The 11,530-nt window shown below is 46.5% G+C and overlaps 2 protein-coding genes across 5 annotated transcripts in view; both read right to left on the bottom strand.

Moving 5' to 3' along the window:
- Window positions 1-396: 396 nt before the first annotated feature.
- LOC114854556 (alanine aminotransferase 2-like) lies at window positions 397-4,694 on the bottom strand. Its single transcript, XM_029149083.3, has 11 exons — window positions 4,529-4,694; window positions 4,063-4,152; window positions 3,806-3,914; window positions 3,587-3,720; window positions 3,218-3,461; window positions 3,030-3,109; window positions 2,818-2,954; window positions 2,291-2,465; window positions 2,071-2,226; window positions 1,901-2,001; window positions 397-836 (listed from the first exon to the last, which is right to left on the bottom strand). Exons 1-11 carry the CDS (start codon window positions 4,631-4,633, stop codon window positions 740-742), a joined length of 1,428 nt encoding a protein of 475 aa, XP_029004916.1. The 5' UTR covers window positions 4,634-4,694; the 3' UTR covers window positions 397-739.
- A 2,707-nt stretch (window positions 4,695-7,401) lies between these two features.
- The window catches only part of LOC114854549 (1-phosphatidylinositol 4,5-bisphosphate phosphodiesterase gamma-1-like), an 18,004-nt gene continuing 13,875 nt past the window's right edge, over window positions 7,402-11,530 (bottom strand). For 3 of the 4 annotated variants that reach the window (XM_029149064.3, XM_029149065.3, XM_055507792.1), the window contains 13 exons: window positions 11,413-11,490; window positions 11,128-11,231; window positions 10,954-11,050; window positions 10,804-10,870; window positions 10,458-10,624; window positions 10,222-10,318; window positions 9,917-10,141; window positions 9,676-9,821; window positions 9,489-9,603; window positions 9,255-9,416; window positions 9,089-9,177; window positions 8,771-8,955; window positions 7,402-8,292 (listed from right to left, as the gene is read on the bottom strand). In XM_029149064.3, the coding sequence (XP_029004897.1) occupies window positions 8,232-8,292; window positions 8,771-8,955; window positions 9,089-9,177; window positions 9,255-9,416; window positions 9,489-9,603; window positions 9,676-9,821; window positions 9,917-10,141; window positions 10,222-10,318; window positions 10,458-10,624; window positions 10,804-10,870; window positions 10,954-11,050; window positions 11,128-11,231; window positions 11,413-11,490 (1,593 nt within the window). In that variant the 3' untranslated portion in view covers window positions 7,402-8,231. The remainder of the gene's footprint in view (window positions 8,293-8,770; window positions 8,956-9,088; window positions 9,178-9,254; window positions 9,417-9,488; window positions 9,604-9,675; window positions 9,822-9,916; window positions 10,142-10,221; window positions 10,319-10,457; window positions 10,625-10,803; window positions 10,871-10,953; window positions 11,051-11,127; window positions 11,232-11,412; window positions 11,491-11,530) is intronic. The other variant, XM_029149066.3, reaches the window with a different exon arrangement.

The raw sequence follows: 11,530 nt of genomic DNA, 5'->3' as shown, positions 1-11,530 counted from the left end.
CATTACTCAGATAAAGGCAGCAAAGCAGCGAGGCAGAGGAGCTCCAGTCCAACCAACAGTGAAGCCTCGCTGCAGAAACGTCCCCCTGAGCTCTATGTGGACCTGGATCCAACAGAGACTCACCGTAGGCGGCACCGAGCATGTTGTCCTCCGAATGGACCCACGGACCGGGTCTCCTGGCTTTTATACTCACACAGATGCAATCTTTGATCTGGGACACTTTATTCACATCTGCATCTGTTACACGGCAGCTAGAGGCCAAACACTGGATCACATCCAGGACCGTAGTCCCTCACAGGACTGTTTTATTTGGAAAGCCATGATGATGTTTTAGTTGCAGTTTGTTAATTTGTAAAACTGGAAATGCATCAAAGAGTGAAGACGAGTCTCCCTGGATGACTTTTATCAGTTTAATGAATCATTATCACGCAGCCAAATTCTAAATTAGTTCCACTTAAAGATAATCATGCACTTGGCAGAAATAAAAGCAAGCTGCTGCTTGATTATCAGTGTAGGTTCAGGTGATGTCAGTGGGAGTCGACCACCCGGTGCCATTATTCCTCAGAGCCTCGTCCTTGACATTTCTGTCAGGGAAACGTGTCCGACGGACGCAGGTGGACAGTCTGAAGCCGTGCCAGGACCTGGACCAGAACCAGAGCAGCAGGAGGAGCCACGACACAACCTGAGAGAGAGGTTCTAACAGCCCGGAGCCGATCCAGGTTCTGCCCAACCCGACCCGTCAGTCAGAGAGGAATCTGCCCATGAGGCGAAGGTGGAAGGAGGCGAGGCGAGCCAGGACCTCGTCCAGGGTGTCGGAGGGAACAAGGACACACAACCTGAGAGTCAGAGCATAACCTGAGAGTCAGAACATAACCTGAGAGTCAAAACACACAACCTGAGTGTCAGAGCACACAACCTGAGAGTCAGAGCACACAACCTGAGAGTCAGGACATACAACCTGAGAGTCAGAACACAACCTGAGAGTCAAAACACACAACCTGAGAGTCAGAACATAACCTGAGAGTCAAAACACACAACCCGAGAGTCAGAGCACACAACCTGAGAGTCAGAACATACAACCTTAAAGTCAAAACACACAACCTGAGTGTCAGAACACACAACCTGAGAGTCAGAGGACACAACCTGAGAGTCAGAACACAACCTGAGAGTCAGAGCACACAACCTGAGAGTCAGAACACAACCTGAGAGTCAGAGCACACAACCTGAGAGTCAGAGCACACAACCTGAGAGTCAGGACATACAACCTTAGAGTCAAAACACACAACCTGAGAGTCAGAACACACAACCTGAGAGTCAGAGGACACAACCTGAGAGTCAGAACACAACCTGAGAGTCAAAACACACAACGTGAGAGTCAGAACATAACCTGAGAGTCAAAACACACAACCTGAGAGTCAGAGCACACAACCTGAGAGTCAGGACATACAACCAAAAAGTCAGAACACAACCTGAGAGTCAGGACATACAACCAAAAAGTCAGAACACAACCTGAGAGTCGGAACACAACCTGAGAGTCAGAACACACAACCTGAGAGTCAGAGCACACAACCTGAGAGTCAGAACACAACCTGAGAGTCAAAACACACAACCTGAGAGTCAGAACACACAACCTGAGTGTCAGAACACACAACCTGAGAGTCAGAGCACAGAACCTGAGAGTCAGGATATACAACCTTAGAGTCAAAACACACAACCTGAGAGTCAGAGCACAGAACCTGAGAGTCAGGACATACAACCTTAGAGTCAAAACACACAACCTGAGAGTCAGAACACACAACCTGAGAGTCAGAACACACAACCTGAGAGTCAGAGCACACAACCTGAGAGTAAGAACACAACAGACAAACACAACATTCAGTACGATGCTGGTGGTTCTTACCTGAGATGGTGGTTACGAGCCGATCCACCCACGCCCACAAACACACCCTCCTCTGCCAGTAACTGCTGACAGTACAGAACATCTGCTTCCAGCTGCAATGCCTGAGCAGATGTTTACATGTTTAGTTTAATATTGACAGCACACAATCAAAGCGGGAACGGGTCTCGTACCTTGGCTTGCTCAACACACTCGGGCGGTAGGTGCAGGTGCGGGTAGAGGTAGATTCCGCCCGTCGCGGGCCGGCAGCTCATCCCCGGGAGGTCGTTGAGGATCCGACAGGCTCGCTGAGCATTCTGGACCAGAGTGGCCCGGACGAGGCGGACTTCCTTCGGAGGAGGAAACGTGTGAGGCAGACTTCCGGGTGAAACCGCGGAGCTCCTGTTTCCTTACCTGTGTGTAGGTGTCATGTGAAGGCTCTCCAGGCCGGGGTGGGTTGGTCATGACTTCCAGAGCAAGTTGTCCTGTGACTGGAGTAGTGATGTCCCCGCACAGCATAGTGTCAACAAAGGTCATGACCTCTGGATCCATGTTGACTGTCTCCATGTACGCCGCCCTCAGCCCACATCTGGGACAGACACAACAGGCCTGAGGAGTCAGTGGGTTAATGAATGTTCAGCCATGAGTCGGATCACGCTGTCGGATCTACTGCCGTCAGTTTAACCTTTTAAGCTTCATTATAGTCTTAATTATGTTCTAATTTATTTTACTTTGTCATTTATAATATGAAACATATAAACCAGTTATAACCATATGTAACCATTGGTTATTACCGCCCTGCTGGTTGGGACTCTGCTGCTGTAGTTTAGTGACTCCACCACTAAAGTGGAGTCACTTGGAGTCAAAATAAAGATGTCCGGTCACATGCCTGAAAGAGATTCATGTTTCCATAAAGAGCTGCAGTAAAAGTAAAAACTCACTCTCCCATGCAGGCGCTTGATAAGGAATGGAAGGAGATCAGCTCCACTGTCTGCGAGAATTCTTTATCCATGTCAAACAAGGCTTTCTTATAGGAGATAAACTCTCTGCCGGCTTCAAACACGCTGTCCTGGAACACCTGCAGTGCAGAGGAAAGGGAGGGAGATTACAAGCTGTAATGTGAGCGAAACCTGAACACTGAGTTTGTGATCACCTCATCCACCAACAACACGAGCTTCTGAGCTGCTGCGAACCGAATCACGTCCTCTATGGAGGTCCTGTCCTGCAGATGACCTAGCAAACAGCAGCAGTGGAAGGAGGCGAGAACAGGTGGCTCTGTGTGTGTGTGTGTGTGTGTGTGTGTGTGTGTGTGTGTGTGTGTGTGTGTGTGTGTGTGTGTACCTGTGGGGTTTCCTGGGTTGCTGATGTAAAGCGCTCTGGGTTCACAGCGCCCCCTAGCGGCGGCCACCGCTCGATGCAGCTCCTCCAGGTCCACGGCCCAGTCTCTCTCCTCCATCAGCTCATACGGCACCGCTACGGCCCCTGCCTCGTCCAGCACGGGGGGCAGGGTGTGGGGGCAGGGCGTGGGGATCAGGACGCCAGTCCGAGCGTCCCCCTCCCCACTGGCCATGAGCTTAACAACAATCTGATGACAGCAACAATTAGAAACACCAAACGCTGCCCACGTTCGGTGTCATTTCATGTATTCAGCTTTATATGTTGTACTTGGCAATAAATAATCACAATAAGGACTTAATGAGACGCATTTACCATCAAGGCTCTCTGAGAACCAGCACAAATAAAAATGTCTTTTGCGTATGAAGGCACACCAGCGTCTCGCCTGGTGATGAACTCAGCAATGCTTTGTCTGACGTGAGGCAGGCCAGAGGATTCAGAGTAGGAACCTATGGAGGCGGGTTGGAATAATCCCGTGACGGTTCGTACATGTTATTCTGCTTTGGACAGGACTAACTTTTTGAATATCCTCACCCACGCTTCCTCCATCACAAGTCTCCAGCAGCCTGTGCACCCTCGTCTTAACATCCGGAGGAAGACTTTTGTCTTCCAGCAGCTCAGGGTACAGACAAGCAGACAGGACCTGAGAGAAGGGATTTAGGGAAAACAGAAGGTCTGATTATAAAATAAATACAATAAATCTCCTAACATCACAGAAAACATGTGCTAAGAATAAAAACCAGTGTGAACAGATTTATCATATTAATTTTTTAATGTGTTGCCTCACTGACCTGTCGAACAAATGAGATGGGCTTCATTCCTGCTTTGTGGGGGTCACCTGAGCTGACGTCTATCACCCGTTTGAAGGGTTTCTGTGCCCCCTGCAAGAAAAACCTGTTAATGCCACAAAGCACCACTGCAGGAATTCACAAAAAGCACTAAATCTCAAATACTAAATATAGTTTAATCACTAAATAAAATTTCTTTTGAGCAGTTTAATTTCGAAATACAAGAAAACAATATAAGAAATTTTACAAAAACAAATAAGTAACACAAATTAGGAAAAATGTACATAGAATGAAAACAAAACCTCTGTAGTGAAACATTAAGGATTGAATGAATGAATGTTTTAAGGATTTTTATTTATCAGTGGTTCTGTCTCTAATTCACCCTGTGTGTAGAGCTCTATGGAATCAAACCAGGTGTTTTCTCCAGAATTTGGTAAAAGCAGACAAAAGACGGCAGGTGGACACTCACCTGTGTGAGCTGGCGTGTGAGGTCTGCTGCCAGGCGTTGCAGTGCACTTTGGGGCGAGTCGCCGATTCCCCTCACTCTGGGATTCACATGCTGCAGGGAACACATTGTGTTTCAGCTTGAATGGTAGTGAATAGTGTTCACTCAAAACTACCTGGTACAAGCTGAGGAGCCGAGTCAAGAAGTCACAACATTATGCTTGATAAGGTTGAAGATTAACCTCCTGAAAAAAGTCTTTACTTTTGCATAAATGATTGACAAATGTATTACTGAAGACAGGCGCTGCATTTTAATGTGTAAGCTTTCATGAACATTTTAGTTGTTTATATAGAACGTTTTGTTCCACATAAACAGCTGGTTATCTCACGGGTGATGATCACTTTACTGAAGACACTTTACAAGATCTGATAAACTGACTGTTTGTGTCTATTATAAATAAAAACTATCGGCAAACTAAAATAGAAAATGCACTTCTTCAATTAAAGGTGTCCAGAAATAGTTTCATTGTCAAAAGAAAAGCTGTAATAAAAATTAATTTTAAAAAAGGTAGGGTTATAATTGTAATATCCATCCATCCATTTTCTTAACCGCTTACTCCCTAGTGCGGGGTCACGGGGGTGCTGGAGCCTATCCCAGCTGGCTACAGGCGAGAGGCAGGGTACACCCTGGACAGGTCGCCAGTCCATCGCAGGGCATAATTGTAATATTTCAGTTTTAAATTCATTATTGTCTTGTTTGATAAAAGAACAGTTTGTGTATTTATTTTTCAAATGCTTTAGTTTAAAAAAAATCATTTAAACAATAAACTAAATAAAACGTTTTGCTTTCATTATTTTTAGAGTTTACTGACTCCTGCGTTTATACCGTGACCTTTGACCTCCTGGTCACCACCTGTGGGCAGCTAGCCTAAAAATGTTCATGCCTTGTTAAATAGGAGACGTTCGGGGACATAGGTCGATGTGACAAGGTAAATCCATATGTGTGTTGTTATATCGCTACGAAACAGATGCGCTTATAAAAAAGCTTAAGCTAATTTGACCGCATTAGCAAAATGGTACAGTTAGCATAGCTGGACTGGTTAGTGGATGCTTAATTATGACGTCATAGAAATACAGCCCGGTAAATAATGAAAGTGTGAGTGAGCTCTGATCCATTTCTGTAGATCAAACCTCTGTGTTTTGCCTTTGGAGCTTTGTTTGGATTTAAAAAGCATTGCTTATAAAAACCTGAACGCAATCAGTCTTTAGTGGGATTCAATCTCACTGCCACAAAATGATTATAGGTCATAATACTAAACCTCTGTCTATTGTGTCTATTGTGTTGGAGAACACAATGTGCAACTGGATTCAGATGCGTCCAAAATCCAAAACGTTCCAATTAAATACAGGACGAATAGTCAGTGTGAAGTTCAGTCATAAACATTGTAAGTGAAATGATGGTGACAGTTTTTTACAACTTTCCACTAACACAAAGTTGTGTTTGGCATTTTGACCTCATTTTTCAGTTTGTTTGAGTTTATGGATGAGATTGTCAGTCTACCAATGATTTCACTGCTCAGCTCAGACCAGAGGCATTTCATGGGAATCATTTACTGCCCTCTTTGCTTGTTTGAAGAACACAGTCTGGTTACAGAAAGAAATTAACCCTTATTAGTCCCACAATGGGGACATTTGTTCTCTGCATTTAACCCATCCCCCTTGGGGGAGCAGTGAGCAGCCACATGAGCGGCGCTCTTGCTCAGGGACACACCTGATGCCGAGGCGGGGGATCGAACCGCAGACCTTTTGCCTTCCGAGGTCGACGTGCTACCAACTGAGACTGTTTCTGGTGCGTTGTTGACTTGTGTAACTGGTGTCAGATTATTACGACACATAGTGAAAGCTAAAGTTTTTTCTTCCCGTTTCAAACAGGTGCCTTAGCTTCGAGCAACCAGTGCAACGTCGGATGTCGGTCACTAATTAACATGGTCACCCATTAGTGCGCAACACCTTGAACTTGAACTTCCTGGATTCCAACATGGCGCCGCTCTCAGTTCAGCTGCAGTTCATTGATTGGCACGATTATGGTGCATGTAAATAATGTGACAAAGTGTTACTTGCTTCTTGTTGCTGGTCTTCCTGTACGTTTGACACACTTGGCCCAGGCAGGTGCATGTAAAAGAGTTTATTAAATGGAACCTTGCACAGGATTTGTAATGCAGAGTAATAATTCTGGACAGTCAGCATAGTTAGAGAGAGAACACAACTTTAGTCAAATTGTCTAAAACAGACGACCTTTGCATAGAAGCCCCTACACAGCGCAGGGAAAGACGTCTGTGTCTCAAAGGGACACAAGACCCGTTTCTACATAAAGTGAAAAATATGTTCAATCGGAAGAATGTTATGGTTCTATGTTTTTTCATCTATTTAAACATGATCCACATCGGTTTGATAAATAAAAGAAGTTATGTACAATGAGAAATGAGATAAAGGTGCGATGACAAAATAAAGTAGCTACAGAGGGTTTGGGCAATATTTGAATACGAAGCCATGTCAGTTGGTTTGAAGCTGCTTTTGGCTGATCCTGAACAGTTGAACTCATCCATCGATTAGAAAAAGACAATGGGATCGGAGCCTGGCGCGGGGCCGATGTGAGGCGGCTTGTTGCTTTGCTAGATTTCTGATAGCCCTTGTTGGTCGTGTGCCCTGTCAAAGTGGACACCAGCCCCTGTGCAGGCGACATCCAGGCGCCTTCTGCTCCCATGCCTCCAGAAAGGTAGCACGGGTGAAGTTAGAGCCCTTGGAAGGAAACGACCCTCAGTGTGGTTTAGTGAGGATTCGTTCAACACCATTCATCCAGTTTGTGCGGATCGAACACGAGGGTCGTGACAGTTGACAGCCTGTTGCCTCCTGGGGCCAGAGTTCATCTGATTACCCAGAATAGACTTTGTCTTTATTAGTAGGAAAACCATCAGTCTTTAAATCCCCTTAAACCCATTTCATGAGTAGTGGTCTGAGCCAAACAAGTGGAGTCCTTGTTAGTAGTTTTCCCTCCGTTCCAGAAAGCAGACAGATTCTAATACGTCAGATTTTACTCTACAAAGCTCAACGTCAAAGGCACATAGGAAGTTTCCTTTTTGCTACATGTGCCCACTCCCTTTTTCATCCAGTCTAAAAACATCTCTCCGTTTGTGTAACCTGAGGAAAAAACATCCTTACAACAAAGCCCAAAAGACAGCAAGAGCATAGAAGTGTTTCCAGTATTGAGCCTTTTGCTGCTTTAAATTAACAAATTATCCAAAACAAGTCAGGAAAACCTCTTAATTGGTTTAACTCTAGAGCTTCTGATCAACAACACCTAAAAAGATGAGCTTATTCTTACAAAGTAGCAGAACAACAAATGTAAAAGGCTCTTATCGCAAAGTTACTGGCCTTTTAGTTTATAAAATTAAAATCAGTTATACAGCACTGATTCAAAATCAACAGTTTGCCTCTTCAGCTCAGTCTGTTAAAAGAAGATGAGTAAAACATCTTCTTTTCAGCCTAGGATAGTTTTTATAGCTTAGTTTTGAGTTTGAGTCCATGAGATGCTTCAGTTCTTCACCTAACTGACTCCTGGCCGTTGGCAGAGCCGTGGTTTCATTGTCTCATCCAGTTATACACGGATTCCCTGTTTGCTCCATCAGGCCGTGTGTCAGGCACTGGTTGTGTTGGACGTGAGCAGAGGATTAAGAGCGTTTTGCCGCCACCTGCTGCCGCAGCTTCTCTCTCCTTTTCTTCTCCATTAACCTGGAAGAGCAGAAGCTAACTTCAGTCTGTGTGGAGGTTCAGTTGCATATTTTACCACGTGAGCATCTCTAGGGTTCCAGTAGATAAAAGAAACCTTGTTTGGCCTAAATATGACGCAAATTGCTTTAAACGTTAAATAGCAGCGCATGTCGCTAACTTGCATCTATTCAGTGATAATAGAAAAAGCTAAATAAACCTTCTCATTGACTGAAAAACTCCCAATAGTTGACCGCATCTTCAAGACCATACATGGGTAAATGGTCCAGACCAGCAAGCTGTAAAACCGTTTGATTTACAGATGCACATCAGCAGCACCAGGCTGAAGGAGCAGAAGGTGCTTGGTATTACTCAGATGTTAGTTTGCTTTTGTTTTTGCTTCACAGATCGCACTGATTCATTCAGCTAATGCTCTGATGCACCAACGGTTTTGGTGAATCCCTGACGTTTGTGTGTGTTTGTGTTTGTGTTTAGGGGTCACCTGCGGTTCCGGGCTTCCACCAGCTCACTCAGCTGATCCTGAGCTGCTCTCAGCTCCTCCAGACTCTGCTGGTAGCTGAGGTCTGCGGAGCCGGACCGCTCCAGCAGCGAGACCTGGGTGGACAGCTCGCTGGTTCGATCTCTCAGCCGCTGTATGGATGTGTACAGGTTCTCGTCATCTTCTTCCTGAAGCCATCGCCATCAAAGCACAAAGGTTGATAGACAACGTAAGTGTGTGTCACAGGTGTAGTGACATCTTCTGTACATGATGCATCTTGCTGTGCTGCTAGCTGCCTGTTTAAAACAAAGTGTACAGTGCCTTTGCGTTGACGATCTCTATGTGAACCAGCAGCGACGCCAACTCCAGCTCCTCACTGTAGCTGTTCTTCAGCGGCACGCTCCTGTAGCCTGACAACACAACACTCACCTAAGAGTAAAGCCACAAACAAGTCCGGGCTTTGTTTTATTCGCATCGCAGCTCTCACCTGTTCGTAGCAGACGGACCGGATACGTCGCTTGTGCCAGAAAGTTGGGATCACTGAACATGTCCTCCTCATAGACAGTGAAGCGCAGGAAGGAGAAGGTGGGGTTATGGATGTCAAAGACGAACTGCTTCTGCACCCACACGGGATTCAGACCGTTATCCGCTATAAGGAGAGAGACCTGTGACTCCTCCTGCAGAACCAATAACCACTGGGGTTCCAGTAGACCCGTCTTACCTACAACATCTGTCTTACACTTGGCGCTGTCATAATCAGCTCCACAGATCTCCACCTCCACAAAGGGACAGACTATGCTCCGACCGTTCTTGGGCAGATGACGGGCCCCCAGCACCTGAAGGGGAGAAGCAACAGTTGAATTGTCAGAACAATAGTCCCACTCACCGTTCTCTCTGATGAGCCTGACCTGTATCTGGATGGTGATGGGCTCCACGTGCAATGTGTCCTTGTCGAACGGGTCGAACGTGTCGTCCCTCATGATGTCGGGCTGGGGAACGTACCCGCTGCCGCCGCCGAGCATGAACAAGGCCTGATTGAGCTGCATGGGTTTATCTACAGTAGAGATGAAGAGGCGTAAGTGGAGAACTTACTTCCTGTTTTGGCTCAGCCTTTAAGACCTGCATAGAGTTAAAAGCCAAATTATGAACCTGGGGTCTGGAAGTTTAGTGCGACCAGCTGGGAGCCGCAGAGCCACATGGGTAGTGGGTCGTAGTTGGACGAGTCCAGTCTCTGTCCTCGGGGGTAAACCCTGGACAGCTGGCGGCGGTTGTACTGCAGGAAGCGTTTTCCTCGGCTGCGCGTGGCAAACTTCTCCGCTTTCGTCTCTGGGAAGGACGACATGTCCCGATAACACGCTCGCTCTGTGCCGATCTCTGGAAACGACACACGGTTACACATGCTGCGTGTAATCTCAAAAAGTAAAGCGCATTGAAAGAAGGAATCTGCTCCGTACTGTCTTCATTGAAGGGAACGGGTCTGCAGTAAACCACCAGTTCAGACAACTCCACTGCGATCTTCTTCCTTCTCTCCATCTGTTTCTCCTCCTGCATCTGTTACCACACAGACAAACAAGCTGCAACAACTAGTGCTGGGTTCAGTTTCGTCATTCGCTCAGCTGAAATACAAGAACTGACTGATTCCAGGACACAAATGCTGAACTTAAGCATGCTTTTCTTTTTTAGTGCTGACCCGAGCGTCGGCGTTCTGTGCAGCCTCTCTGATCCTGCTGACCCAGCTGGTCAGATCCTCCAGACTGTCTGCTGCCACGTCCAGGGTCTGAACCGGGTGAGAGGACAAGTGCTGGGAGTGGATCGTAAAGACGTACGGTCGAGAGTTCTTCCCATCTTTATGAATGACTGGAGAGAGAGAGAGAGAGAGAGAGAGCCTCATAAAGGGGGGGCGACTGGGAAGAATCTGTGATAAACTAGATGTTGGACGTCTTATTAAAAAGCTCATGTCAGCAATTTATTTTGTACTTCACTCAAAGTGTCCTCTAAATATTTCCCCAGTTCACAGCTTGGTTGTCTGGACTCACCCACGTGGCAGGTCGGCACGTCGATGAAGCCCTTTAGGAATGTGCCCAGAGGACTGTTCTCTGTGGACTGACACACGGAAGGAAACCGAGTATTAACTGGATGTAGGAAGAACAAGTGCTGCAGGGTGCTGTGTCTGCAGACGGACTCACGGCCTCGTCCAGTTCTCTGGTGGGGGAGTGGGGCACCTCCTCCACGTAGTTAGCAGGAAACCACAGCTGTTTCTTCCCCCCGTAGTCGCCTCGCCACCTGAAAGTCAAGAGCGTGCAGAGTCTCCACCTGCATCACAAACCTGCAGGCCGTGGCCTTGGCGGAGACTCACTCACCAGCCGCCCTCCTGTTTGTCCACGTTGAGGATGAGAGCCTGTTTGGGGAAACAGAGCTCGTCTTCTCTCTGAGCTCGATAGTCGTACAGAGCTTTGACTGTGCACTGAAGCAAAGCAGTGGAATGTAAATGACACACTATTCCTTTAAACCCTGTATTAGATTCTAGTAACACTGCTGTGCTAAATGGAATGTTCATTCACTAACTTTAACTTAATAGAAGTAAATTAAGTAACCACTGTATTTATCCATTTACTGTACAAGTTTAAACCTCAGTGATTTCTTACCCGAGCCGTGGGCATTTTATTGGCCTCCACATAGAAATGCGGCGTGCGAACTTCATACAGCGCCCCGTAGTCGAGCTCCTGCAAATAATCACCAAGATAAAAGCTACTACTGTGTGTG

This window comes from Betta splendens, chromosome 4 (assembly GCF_900634795.4).
Source record: "Betta splendens chromosome 4, fBetSpl5.4, whole genome shotgun sequence".
In the NCBI taxonomy this organism is placed as follows: Eukaryota; Metazoa; Chordata; class Actinopteri; order Anabantiformes; family Osphronemidae; genus Betta; species Betta splendens.
The sequence above is the reverse complement of the archived record's forward strand: the minus strand, read 5'-3'. Positions and strand labels throughout refer to the sequence as shown.

What these genes read in the sequence shown, in the direction of transcription:
- LOC114854556 (XM_029149083.3), bottom strand. Translation starts at nt 4,633, where the DNA reads ATGTGTTCCCTGCAGCATGTGAATCCCAGAGTGAGGGGAATCGGCGAC. An exon ending in CAACCCAGGAAACCCCACAG is followed by an intron (nt 3,110 to 3,217) that starts GTACACACACAC and finishes GCTGTTTGCTAG; the next exon opens with GTCATCTGCAGGACAGGACC. An exon ending in TCAAGCGCCTGCATGGGAGA is followed by an intron (nt 2,466 to 2,817) that starts GTGAGTTTTTAC and finishes TGTCTGTCCCAG; the next exon opens with ATGTGGGCTGAGGGCGGCGT.